Genomic DNA, 12,787 nt, shown 5'->3' with positions numbered 1-12,787 from the left:
GCTGGTGTCATCTTTGTAGATCTCCAGACATTTCCCTAGTCCCTGATTTCTCTGTAAACCAAAATTGTCTCCCTCTATTATGATATCTCCATTCTTGTTATCATCTATTCCTCCCCTGACTCAACATTTCTGCTCCTTCATGTCCTCTGCATCCCCCCTTTTCTCCCCTTCTCATTCTCCTTGCTCCCTCCCCCCTCTTCCTCCAGTGAGTGCAGGTTGGGTCTTTCCCTCCCTCTAGTGGCAGGCAGAGGGCTCAGCCTCTGGAGGCAGCTGGATGGCAGATTGTGGACAGGGGTGAGGTGTGTCCAGACTCAGGGTGGGCAGGTCCACTCTTGTGGGGGGAGCGGGTTTAGGCAGAAGCGAGCAGGGGTTAATGGGGGAGTTTGGGGGGGGAGAGCAGTGCCCAGACTCACCTGAGGCTTGGGTGCCTGCTGCAGGACCACATTCTAAATCTTAAAATATATTTTTCTGCCCTGAATGTAGCCCTTGACCAGAAAAAGGAAAACTTCTAACTCTTTCTCAGGATTATGAAGTTATTTTATTTTATTTATTTATTTTTGTTGCCCTGGCCAGTTAGAGAATGTTGTTTCCCCATGGTGTTCTGAACAAAGGCCACAAAACTGAGGTTAGGAATTTGTACAGAGAGTTAATCACTGTCCCCAATTATCAGCCAGACCTGTCACAGCAATTAAGTTGCTTCACACTTTTTACCTTGGTTCAACAGATCAAACAGTTTGTTATATATCCTTGTAATAAGATTTTTTTCTGGGACTAGTTTAACTCAGATTCCACTAGCAAGGCACCTGGTCTTTTCTAAAGCTACTATGAAATTTTATATCAGTTGATTGTATATAGCTATCTTGGCAGCTAGGGAAATACAGCATGCAACTATTTTCTTAAGCCACTCTCTCTACCTTTTATCCATCTTCTAGAAATTGATTCCATGTGTGAAGTGTGTAGAGGAGCTGAGGTCAGATCCCCAGGAGCCATGTAAAGCCCCACTTTGTATTGTGTATATATAGTCCCGTGTTCCCATGGAGAGATGGAGGCAGAGGCAGGAGAATCCCCAGAGACATCTCTGACCTACAAAATATCAAAAAAGATCCCCTGATTCAAGCAAGGTAGATTGATCAAGGATTGATGTCCAAGGTAGTTTACATACAGCCATACTATGTGGCACCTACATGCCTGAACTAATGGAGTTTTTTTTTTTTAAATGCTTGATGATTAATTTTTTAGTAAAAGGCTCATCTTAAAATTTAGAATTTTAAATTGTTCTTCCATTAGTCTAAAGTGAAATAATATTAGCATAATTTTGACAATGAATTCTTCTATTGTGTATCCATAGCTTAGGCCATTCTCACAGGGGTAAGATGAAATCTGAAAGTAGGTTTAATTTTCATTTCCCTAATATCTAAAGACTTTGAACATTTGTAAGTATTTCTAAGCTATTTGTGTTTCATTTTTTGAAAACTCAGTTTTTCAATTGTTATTATAGACCATTTACACTTAACATAGCTGTTTATTTGGTTCTATTGAAATGTATCACTTTTAAATGGAAAAGTTTTACTTGTTAGTTACCTCCAGGTTCACTATTTTCTGCTTTTCTCTCTTCATCTTATGTTAATTACTTTTTTGACTCCATTTTACTTCTGCTATAAGGACACTATTTATGTCTTAATTTTTTCAGTGTTTAACTATACATTTAACTAATGACATTTACCCATTTCTTTTCTTTTGTAATTTATATTTTAAAGCAAACTTTTCTCATTTCACATGCCAATCCCAGTTCCCACTCCCCCCTTCTCCCAATCACCTAACTCTCCCCCATCCCTCCCCCCATCCACTCCTCAGAGAGGGTAAGGCTTCTGATGTGGAGTCAACAAATTTTGGCACATCACTTTGTGGCAGGATCAAGGCCCTCCTCCCATCTAGGCTGAACAAGGTATCCGTCCAAAAAATGGGCTCCAGAAAGCCAGTTCAAGCACTAAGGATAAATTCTAGTACCACTGCCAGTGGCCCCACAGATGGTCCAAGCAACACAACTGTCACCCACATTCAGAGGGCCTATTTTGGTACTATGTAGGTTCCCTGGCTGTGAGTCCGGAGCCAGTGAACTCCCAGTAGCTCAGGTCAACTCTTTCTGTGGGTATCCACATTATGGTCTTCATCTTTTGTCATATTAACCTTCCTCCCTATCTTCAGCTGGACTCTGGGAGCTCTACCATAGGCTTAGCTGTGCATGTCTGCATATGCTTCCATTGGTTGCTGGATGAAGGTTCTATGTTGGCAATTAAGTCAGTCATCAATCTGATTAGAGGGGAAGTCCCGTTCAGGCACCCTCTCCACTGATGCTTAGGATGTTAGTTAGGATCATCTTTGTCCATTCCTGGGTATTTTCCTAGTGCCAGGTTTCTCACCAGCCCCATAATGGCTCCCTCAATCAAGATACCTCTTTTCTTGCTCCCCCACCCTGTCTTTCCCCCATCTGGACCATCCTATTTCCTCATGTTCTACTCCCCTCTCCTCCTTCTTCTCCCCTCTCCTTCTGTCCTCCATTCTCTCTCCCCAACACTCCATGTTCCCAGTTTTCTCAGAAGATCCTGTCTATTTCCCCTTCACAGGGGATCCATGTATTCCTCTCTTAGGGTCCTCCTTGTTACCTAGCTCTGGGGTCATGGACTATATAGTCTGGTTATCCTATGCTTTATGTCTAATACCCATTTTTGAGTGAGTGTTTGTCTATCTGGGTCTGGGTTACCTGGCTCAGGATGTTTTTTCTAGTTCCATCCATTTGCTGGCAAATTTTATGATATCATTGTTTTTTACTGCTGAGTAGTACTCCATTGTGTAAATGTACCACATTTTCTGTATCCATTCTTCAGTTGAGGGGCATCTAGGTTGTTTCCAGTTTCTGCCTATTACAAGTAATGCTGCTTCGAACATAGTGGAGCAAATGTCCTTCTAGTATGAGTGTGCAGCCTTTGGGTATATGCCCAATGGTGATATGACTGAGTCTTTAGGAAGATTGATTCCCAATTTTCTGATTTCCAAAGTGGCTATACAAGCTTGCATTCCCACCAGCCATGGAGGAGTGTTCCCATATTCCACATTCTCTCCAGCATAATCTGTCATTGGTGCTTTTGATCTTAGCTATTCTGACTGGTGTAAGATGGCATCTCAGACTCATTTTGATTTGCATTTCCCTGTTGGCTAAAGATGTTGAGTAACAGCTTAAGTGTTTTTTGGCTATGTGAGATTCTTCTGTTGTGAATTCTCTGTTTATATCTGTAACCAAATTTAATTACATTATTTGGCATTTTGATGTCAGATTTCTTGAGTTCCTTATGTATTTTGGAGATTTGTGCTCTGTCCAATCTTATATAATACATTTTAATGTATTATATAAGATTAATACATTTAATTTATCCTTAGTAGATCATTAGCCAGTATTATTTTACTTTATTGAAATTGGGTCTAACTATGTAGCTCTCAATGGCCTGGAATTTGGCTTCAAAGACCAAGAGATCTTCCTGCCTCTGCCTCCAGAGTGCTGGGGTTAAATACATGTGCCAAAAATGCTGGCAATATTTTGTTTTTAAAACAGCCTTACCACATGTTTGTACAATAATCTTTCAGTTAACATTTAGATCATTTCATCACTGACAGAAACTCTATGGACTTTTGTAGTCATCACCAAGTTTTCTCTCCTCACTACCTATCACCTCTCACAAGTACCTAACCCCATCAATGTCCCTTTATTTCTCTCTACATAATGTCTCTCCTGTGTCTTCCCTCTCTCTACTTACTTCTTCCTCTCCTAGCCCCACCTGTCCTTGGTGCCTGGTTACTGACCAGTTGGTGTTTTATTCATCAGCCAGTAAGAGAAACATACAGAAGGTTCATCAGGGATGTTGGCTTGGAGTTTTATCTTTATGGTCTGCCCATATCTGCTTTAGTATCAGGGTAATACTGACCCTGTAGAATGTGTTTAGAAGTATTCTTTCTGCTTCATTTATGGGCACTAGTTTGATAATAATGCCCCCTCAGATCCTGTACTTTTCTTTGACAGGTACTTTAAAGTGATATTATATGTTTCACCAAAGGGTTATGTTTTTTACCCCTCATTGTAGATGTAGGAGAGAAGTTAGGGTCTGAATTATTGGCATTGAGATGCATTGCTGTGGTATTGGAATCATTTTATGGTTCTTTTCCATTAAGTTTGCAGAAAAATGTGAAATTTGACATATAGTTGTAGTCAAAATGATTGTAAAAGGAAAAGGTACACCTGTTGGTAGTATTCACATAGCTTCCATTTCATCAATGTGACATGTAAAAAGTTGTTTATCTTTTATTTTAGACATTGCATCTGTGGAAGAATGGATAATAAAGGTCACAATGAGTGAAGGATTAAATATTTATAACACTGAGGGGACCCTATTGGATCTTGTCCGAGGTAAATATCAGCATATAAAGTAGAATGGAATTCACATAGTCTTTGAACAAACTTTGATGACTATCATACAGTACCAAATCCCAGATGGCCAGGACCACAGCATGATGGAGCAAATATGAATATATATTATAATATATCATAATATATTATAATATATGTATATATGTATTCAGTATGCAGAAATAGGATCAGCCTGCTGAAGCACAGAAAATGATGGCACGGTTGGTGTCCCCTGAGTTTGGAAGGGCTGATAGGTATTGTGGGAAATTAGCTATAACAAAACAAAAATGCATTAACTGAGTGCATTGAGTAGGAAGGTGATAAACTCTGATGTAAGCTTTAGAAAAGGTCCCTCTGTTAGATGCTTGGAGAAGAATGGCAGGAATGGAATAAAGGCCATGGCTAGCAGCTGTTGCATCACCACACCCAACAGCTGCCTGTAATCCTCTGGTAGTGGTGCATGCCATGCAGAAATTGAGCAGGAACAGCCCAAAGTACTTTGTAGGTAGAGCAGAAGGGATTCCTGATGGCCAGGGGTAAGGGAAGTGGGAGTGCCAAGGATGAATCCTCTACTTCTTCTGGAGCAATCAAGTAGAGCAGTTAGAGATAGAAGGGGTGTAGTGCTATATTGTTTATGATTTAAGAAAGCTTGCCTGAGTATCTCTAAAGCAAAGCTAGCCTTAAGTCAGAGAGTCAAGCAATGGTGATACACACCTTTAATCCCAGCAGCCATACTACTAGCCATAGAGTCAGGCATTGCTGGCACACACCTTTAATCCCAGGACTCAAGAGACAAGCAGAGGGATCTGTTAGTTCAAGGCCACACTGAGCTACAATGAAATTGATGCAGTCCTAAAGAGAAACAGCTCCCACAAAGGTGATCTCAGCACTTGGGATCACATGCCTTTAATCCCAGCACTAAGAAGGTATAAAAGGAAAAGGAGAAGGGCCTCATGAGAAGATTTATTCTTCAGTCATGTTGAGGGGAGGCAATAGTCTAGGATTGTAGTCCCAGGATTTGTGGAGCTAGCTGGATCACCCTTTCTACCTTAGGTAGAGGTAAGAGCTACTGGCTTGGCTGCTTTGATTGTCTGACAATCAGGTTGAACCCAATATCTGTCTCTGGGTTTTGGTTATTTGTGTTACAGAGGGGCAACACAAGGAAATAAGAGTCAAAGCAAAAGTGAGGGTGTGGTGTTAGTCCTTATTCTCTACTAAACTCAAAAGAGGTGCTTAAAAATCCTATCTGTGCTGCTTCATATCTAATACAGACTGAAAGGGACTCCAAGCCATGCATCTCAATTCTGTACTGTCCACATAAATTGTTTTTAGTCACAGGTCAACAGTGACCTCCCCATTGGTCACTTTGCAAGTGGCAAATGAGGGGTTAGGGACTTTATAAAACAAAAAGAGGAATTTAGGGAAAGTAAGTTTCTATAGGAAGTCAGTTTCCCTGAGGTTGAAAAGTGGTAATTACCAGAAAAGATCTGGTGTTGATCTTATCAGAAGTTTACCAAAGGTGTTTATCAGTCAAATAAACTTTTCTGAATAATTTCTCAGCTCATCTGAGGCTTTTAGGTCCCTAAAGGTCTTTAGTTCTTATGACTTAAACAGAGCATCTGAACCCGAGCAGCTTTTTCTTAACATAAGGCACTGTCAATCCAGGACACATCAAACTTCCTTATTCTCTAAGATCAGATGCGAATGGCCATAAACCATGTGACATTCCATGATGTCAGTTCCTTACCTGAAGCTCTGTGAAGTCGTAACTTCCTGCTGAATTGCTGTAGTTGAGATTGTTTGTTTCCTCTTCCGGGACTGAATAATAGCCAAAGAGACAGAAATTGAACTGCTTCTCTTGCTTTACACAAAGCAGAGGAAAATGGAAGTTACCAAGGGTATTTGGGTCTAGACACAGTTGATTTTTCTGAAAGTCTGAGGAGACTGAACTGCCTTGTAGAATACAAACAGCTAAGAACTGATTATCACATCTCTCTGTTGTTAAAGGTTCTATGGCTATTTTTTAAAATCACACAGGAGTATTCTTGCAACTTCCCTGGACTACCTTGTTCTTCTCTGTTACTTTTGTTTCAAATTTTTTCCAAAAGAGGAAAATGTTTTTCTTTTTTAATTTTTAAATCAGAAAGTTTTGAGAAGATTTTTTTCAATGTTCCTTTTCCTCAGGAGAAAAGAGAACTCCCATTTTTACATATAAAAATTTGACTTGACCTTCAACATGTTTCATATCCTTCTAAGAACTAAAACTGTAACCTTTGTCTTTCTCAGAGGATCATTTGCCTCCTCCAGTCTGCTGAGTAAGAGTGCAGTTTCCCTGTTCAGCTCCAGTGATGCTCTGAGCTATACTGATCCCCAGGAGAGTCCCACTTTTTCTAGCATTCTTGGAATGCTTCTCAGAGAGGGAAGAAAGATATGGAGAAAAGCAAGGAACTTCTGAGTTAGAGTTTAGCCAAAACGAAAGCAGGGGAATTTTAAAAACAACCAGATTTTCCATAGGAAGGTGATCTGCAGTTTTGATAGGCTGAAGACAGATTTTTTTTTTTTTGTTGTTGTTGTTAATCCACTCTCAAATTCTACCTGTTTCCTCGATACCTTAGTCTCTTGTTCACTGGTGATAAAGTCTCCTTTCTCTATTTATACTCTGAGTTTATTCCCTCTTTATTTACCTACTGCTGCTTTGATGGATTTGTAAAAAGGAGTGAAAGGGAATGTGTGCTTTTGAAGCAGAAGCAATCCCTAAATGGCAAATATCACTGTTCTGTGTTCCAGCTCCGTAATTCTAAGCACAGCCCATGTGACTATATATTTTCCATATATGGCTAAAGTAATATCTCTCATTCTAAATGTTATTTGTCAGTATGACCTTCCCAGAGTATTATCAAGAGAATTTCATTCTTTCTCCTTTGCACAATGAAACAGACCCATTTGTAACCGATGAGTCATGAGATCATATTATACCTGGGTATAAAGGTTTTATGTTTATGGGTATTTTCCCAGTATACAAATCTGTGCATCACAAGTGTGCCTGATGCTCTGGGAGGTCATAAGAGTATTGGATCTGCTGGAACTGGGGCTTCAGAAGACACTGAGATGCTCTGTGGGTGCTGGGAATCAAACCCAGGTCCCCTGAAAGAGCAGCCAGTGTTCTTAACCATGAACTATTTCTCCAGCTTCCACTATATCCTCTACCTGCCTTGAACATCAAATATTTCCTTTCCATAGTTTTTCTAAAGAAAAATAGTGGTGTTCCAGTTTCAAGAGTACTGCTATGATGTTAATGCCTAAATTTGCCTGCCACAGAGCCTATTCTTCAGTGGAATCTTGGAACAATAATGAATGGACCACAGGTCAAAAAATTGTACCCACATGTGAGAGATATCAAAGTGACAAAGTGCCTCTGTGCCAATGATGTGGCATTACTAGGCTTAATTTTGAACTCGACATTTAATGGTAAGTTACAGTCTGATTGAATGTTCGAGGTAACTAGTGTTTTATAGTGGATAAGGGTGGTTTTAAGTGGCAATACACACTACATGCATACAGACAATAAATTTAATGGTTGTTACTTTGCCTCTTCTTCTTGCAAGTTTGACCTGCTAGGAGAGCTACTCCTTTGTTGTGGCCTTATGTCATACAAATGGTGACTTAAAACTGGGCATGATGGTGTATTTACACCTAGAAACCCAGTTACTTGACAGTCTGAAACAAAGTAATTGAGTTTAAGGTTAACCTGAGCCACTTGTTAGACCCTGCTTCAAAACCAGTTAACAAAGTCAATCACATAGTTGGTAGATGTCTTGATTTGTCTGTCCTCTGTCTTTTTAAGTTTGTTATATCTTCCCAGAGATGGTTTATTGAGTCCAGTCTATCTTCTTCTCTCTGCTATGTGCAAACCAGTGTTGTTATTTCTGAGACACTACCTTATTGTATTTATTACATATGTATTTTTTCAATTTTGTTAAATATAATGGTGTATGGAGAAAAAGTAACTGTATTAGACATTCACTTGTCACACTTGTGGCATCAAATATAAGGCCTTTCCCACACTGAGCAATTTTTCTGTTTACTAAAGATGCCACGTGGATATCCTGTGATTTAGTTCAACTCTGGAAATAGGTACACAGAGTCAGTATCAACTCTCTCAAGTTAAAAAAAACTTAAATCCCATTTCATATTCCAGTCACATGTGGCAGGTTGTGACCTGTGCTTCTAATCTGGCTGCTATAAATTGAAGGGTCCTATAAGCCCCTTTCTTAAATACAAGACTTTGCTAGACTATTCACAGAACTCAGGGAAAGTCCTGCACATTTACCAGGACAATGTCAAGGATGCTAGAAAGGATTCAGGTGAAGAGCCAAACAAAGGGGTACCAAAGTAAGATCTAGACAGGTCCCAGTCACAGGAAGTCCCGTTCCATGGCATTGCATTACACCATCTGTCAGGATACGGTGTGCATGTCAATCTGGAAGCCCTCCTAAAGCCTGGAATAAAATATATTCATGGAGGCTTCACATCAATCATTAATTGAACCTCCAGCCTCTCTCCCCTTCCTGAGGATTATGTATGAAGCTGCAAGTTTCAACTCCAAGTATGGTTGGGTCTAAGCTGTGTCAAAGTGAAGCTGAATATCTGCTTCCCAGCTTCCAGATTTCACATGGAATAGTCTTTATCTGATTTACATTTCTTGCCTCTCCAGCTTTTCAAATCCTTTCATTAGAAACTGTATTCTGGGACTGGGGGCAGCTTAGGCCCACTGGCTGGCTCCTGGCATGAAGCCCTTGCAGCTGTGACCTGTGCTGTTTGCCCTGCAGATGCAGTAGTGATGCCTACAGACTTAAAGCCCATATTTCCTACCCAGTGGTTGGCCCCTATGACAGGAAGATGTCCTGGAGCTCCCTCAGAAATATGCCATAACTGAATAGGACAGTCAGCCCCCAGTATGGAGCCGCTGCAGCTGTTGCATGAGGTGCTCACTTTGCTGGGAGATGCAGCAGAGCTGCCTGAAGGCTACAAGCACAAAGGTGAGCTTCACGGTGGCAGACATAGAGGGCAGGGAGGTGTGTGGCAGTCAGGAGCTTATATAGAACCTGTCCCAGGATGCCCTGCCTAGATGTCACATCACCCTGACTCTTGGTAACAGTAGAATACCTGAAATGTGTGTTTTGGCAATGGTCCAGGATTTAGCCAGACCAGTATTTGCATTCAGAGCCGTCTGGGCTTTACATACATGCATGCATACATACAAACACACACACACACACACACACACACACACACACACACACACACACACACACACACACACACTTAATGTGGGAAATTCCCAATATGGAACCAGGTAAAAAATACAAGGGAATTTAATAGGGAAAAGCCTTACTTACAGAGCAACCTAGGCAGCTAGCGGGGCAGCAGTAATACAGCAAGCCGAAGATGAAAGCCAAAGAAGGGGCCCACCACATGAGTGCCACTCACTATTAAACCTTCCCTATGTCACCCTGACCACGCCCTAGCAGGCATGGTCAGATACACCTGTATCCAGCCCATAGCAGGCTGTGGCTACAGGTTTCCCTACAATCCCCCTTTTAGTCTAAAAGAGGATTAAAACTTAATAGTGTAAAGTATCCAAAATTAACAATCATAAAGGTGAAATATAAGAGGATACAACAATCTGCTTATGTCACATCCTAACCATGTCTATTTTAACTAAACCCTAAAGCCATCTGAAAGAGGTGTCCAAGTCTGAACACCACCTTCCAATCCCAACCATAAACAAGAGGAAGCTATCCCTAACTAGGTATATACACTATCCTAAATGACAACAATGGGGAAAGGGGCGTAGCATCCTCCAAGCTACTTCCTTCTGAAATGGGACAGCAATAGCCTCGTGGGGTCCTGTAGGAAGAAAATGTTGGTATAGGGAAAGTCTCGAATGGATTGTATCTGGTCCATGATAGTTGGGATTTGATTGATTGAAGATATCGCTTGAAATCCTCAACTTGATTGAAGTCAGTACTCAAAGCTCTGGCTGGAGTGTCAGTTGAAATGGAGCAAGTTGGATCCAGTGCAGTCAAGGAGGTATGGCCCAATTTCTTTCCAGGGCATCCATGGATTGCTGTCAGGCAGGTCTTCATTGGATATGTGGGACTCAAACATAAATTTTTGCTTATGTAAGTATGCATACTAGAAAAGGCAACCATGGGAAGATAACAATTATGAGAGGGTGTACACCTAGAAAGAAAGAGCCAAGAAAAGACAAAGATAGTCCCCAAATTCTTCTCTAATTCTGTATTACATCAATTGGCTTCTTAATTCAATACAAAACTCTAAAGTTTAGTTAAACAACATGTTTGGGTTTTTAGAGGAGGAAAGCCAAATCCACCTCTAAACTAGCATTTGATTTACTTGAATAGGGACTAAGAAATAAAGAGAAATAGAGTTCTCTGAGAGACAGCTGTAAAGTTTACCGTATGGCACATTCCTTTTGTTTGATGGTTATAGCTGCCTTCTCTTCCAAAGTATCTACCCATGCAGTGTCCTTTGCCTTCTGGAGATGAGTTTTTCTGTGAATATAAAAGGAAAACACTTCCCTTTCTTTTGGGGGGTTTCTATTTCGTTTATGAGATACACCTTAGTAGAATACCTGTCATTTCTCCTCGTCGAGAGGTTTTTCCTTTTCAACTCGAATCTTGATCAACTTTGATGGTATCCAGAGTTTTTCTTCTCCTGTGGAAACCAATGCAAAACCCCTACCCCATCGTAACATATGTCCTGGTTTCCATACAGAGGTTAGTACATCTTTGAAGTATAACGGCTGATTCAGTTCAGCAGTTTTCTCTGTAGTCCAGTGTGTTTCTGCAGCTGTTTGTCCTTTCTCATTAGCATTAAGAAAGTTAAGTGTTAATAAAGCATTATGCAACCTATGTTGGGGGGTTTAGACTTCCAAGCCTGTCTATGGAGCATCTCCTTAAGTGTTCTATTAGATCTCTCAACCACTGCTTGTCCCATAGGATTGTGTGGTATACCGGTGACATGCTTTATGTTATAATGTTTGAAAAACTGTTCCAATTTTATGGAGACATAAGCTGGAGCATTGTCAGTTTTTATTTGTGCAGGTCTACCCATAACTTCCATCACCTCTAGCAGGTGTGTAATAACAGAATCAGCTTTTTCAGAGTTAAGAGCAGTAGTCCATTGGAACTCTGAGAATGTGTCTATAGTATGATGCACATATTTCAAATTTCCAAATTCTATAAAATGAGAGATATCCATCTGCCAAACCTCATTTCTCCGAATGCCCTTAGGATTACAACCTGCTGGCAATGGAGTTTGGTTATAAAGGGAACAAGTAGGACAGTTTCTCACTATCTCCTTGGCTTGTTGCCAAGTGACGGAGAAGTCCTTTTTCAAACCTTTGCTATTTACATGATGTTTCTTATTAAATTCTGAGGCTTCTAGCACAGTGCCAGTTAATAAACAATCAATCATTGCCTTGTGCTAGTGGGCCTGGCACACCTGTATGGGATCTGATATGTGTAATGTATATAGGATTACTTCTGTTTCTGATTATTTCCTGTAATTGTATAAACAGTGATGTTAATTCTGTGTTATCAGGAACGAATTTTGTAGTCTTAATGTGTAACAGGACTGACTCTCTCTGCATATTGAGAATCAGTAACTATATTAAGAGGTTCTGTAAAATCCATGAGTCCCATGAGAATGGCATATAATTCTGCCTTCTGTACAGATGTATATGGACTTTGAACTACTTTATTTACCTCACCTGCTTTATAACCAGCCTTACCTGATTTGTTGGCATCAGTGTAGAAGGTAAGAACTCCAGAAATGGGAGTTTGTCTTACAACACGTGGAAGAATCCAGACTTTTTTTTTTAAATGAATTTAATTGTCAGTTTTGGGATACTTGTTGCTAATCGTTCCTAAAAGATCAGTAAGAACTATTTGCTAATATTCATTATCCTTCCACAAGGAGGAAATTTTCTCATTATTTAAAGGTACTATAATTTCTGTTGGATCTTTTCCAGTCAGTTGAAGGAGTCTTAATTTGTCCTTTAGAATCAAATCAGAAATCTTTTCTATATATGCCTTTAACCTTTTATTCTGTTTATGTGGCAGAGTATCCACTCCGATACGATGTCTTCCCTCTGCATCAGAATCCCAGAAGGGTATTCTCTGGATGGCAAGATAACCAGAATACAGTCTAAATTAAGGTTTATCCGATCTACATGCGCATCCAATATTCTGTTTTCTATCCAATGTAATTCTTTTTCCGCATCAGCGGATCATATTCTTGGAA

General features: G+C 40.2%; 1 protein-coding gene across 1 annotated transcript in view; it reads left to right on the top strand.

Annotated features, from left to right (window-relative positions):
• LOC100751495 (cation channel sperm-associated protein subunit beta-like) overlaps nucleotides 1-12,787 on the top strand; it is a 131,031-nt gene that overhangs the window by 49,632 nt on the left and 68,612 nt on the right. Inside the window, 3 exon segments of the mRNA XM_027419549.1 lie at nucleotides 4,361-4,456; nucleotides 7,775-7,924; nucleotides 9,397-9,495. Coding sequence (XP_027275350.1) covers nucleotides 4,361-4,456; nucleotides 7,775-7,924; nucleotides 9,397-9,495 — 345 coding nt within the window.

The sequence above is a fragment of the Cricetulus griseus genome, chromosome 5 (assembly GCF_003668045.3).
Source record: "Cricetulus griseus strain 17A/GY chromosome 5, alternate assembly CriGri-PICRH-1.0, whole genome shotgun sequence".
NCBI classification, from domain to species: domain Eukaryota; kingdom Metazoa; phylum Chordata; class Mammalia; order Rodentia; family Cricetidae; genus Cricetulus; species Cricetulus griseus.
The sequence above is the reverse complement of the archived record's forward strand: the minus strand, read 5'-3'. Positions and strand labels throughout refer to the sequence as shown.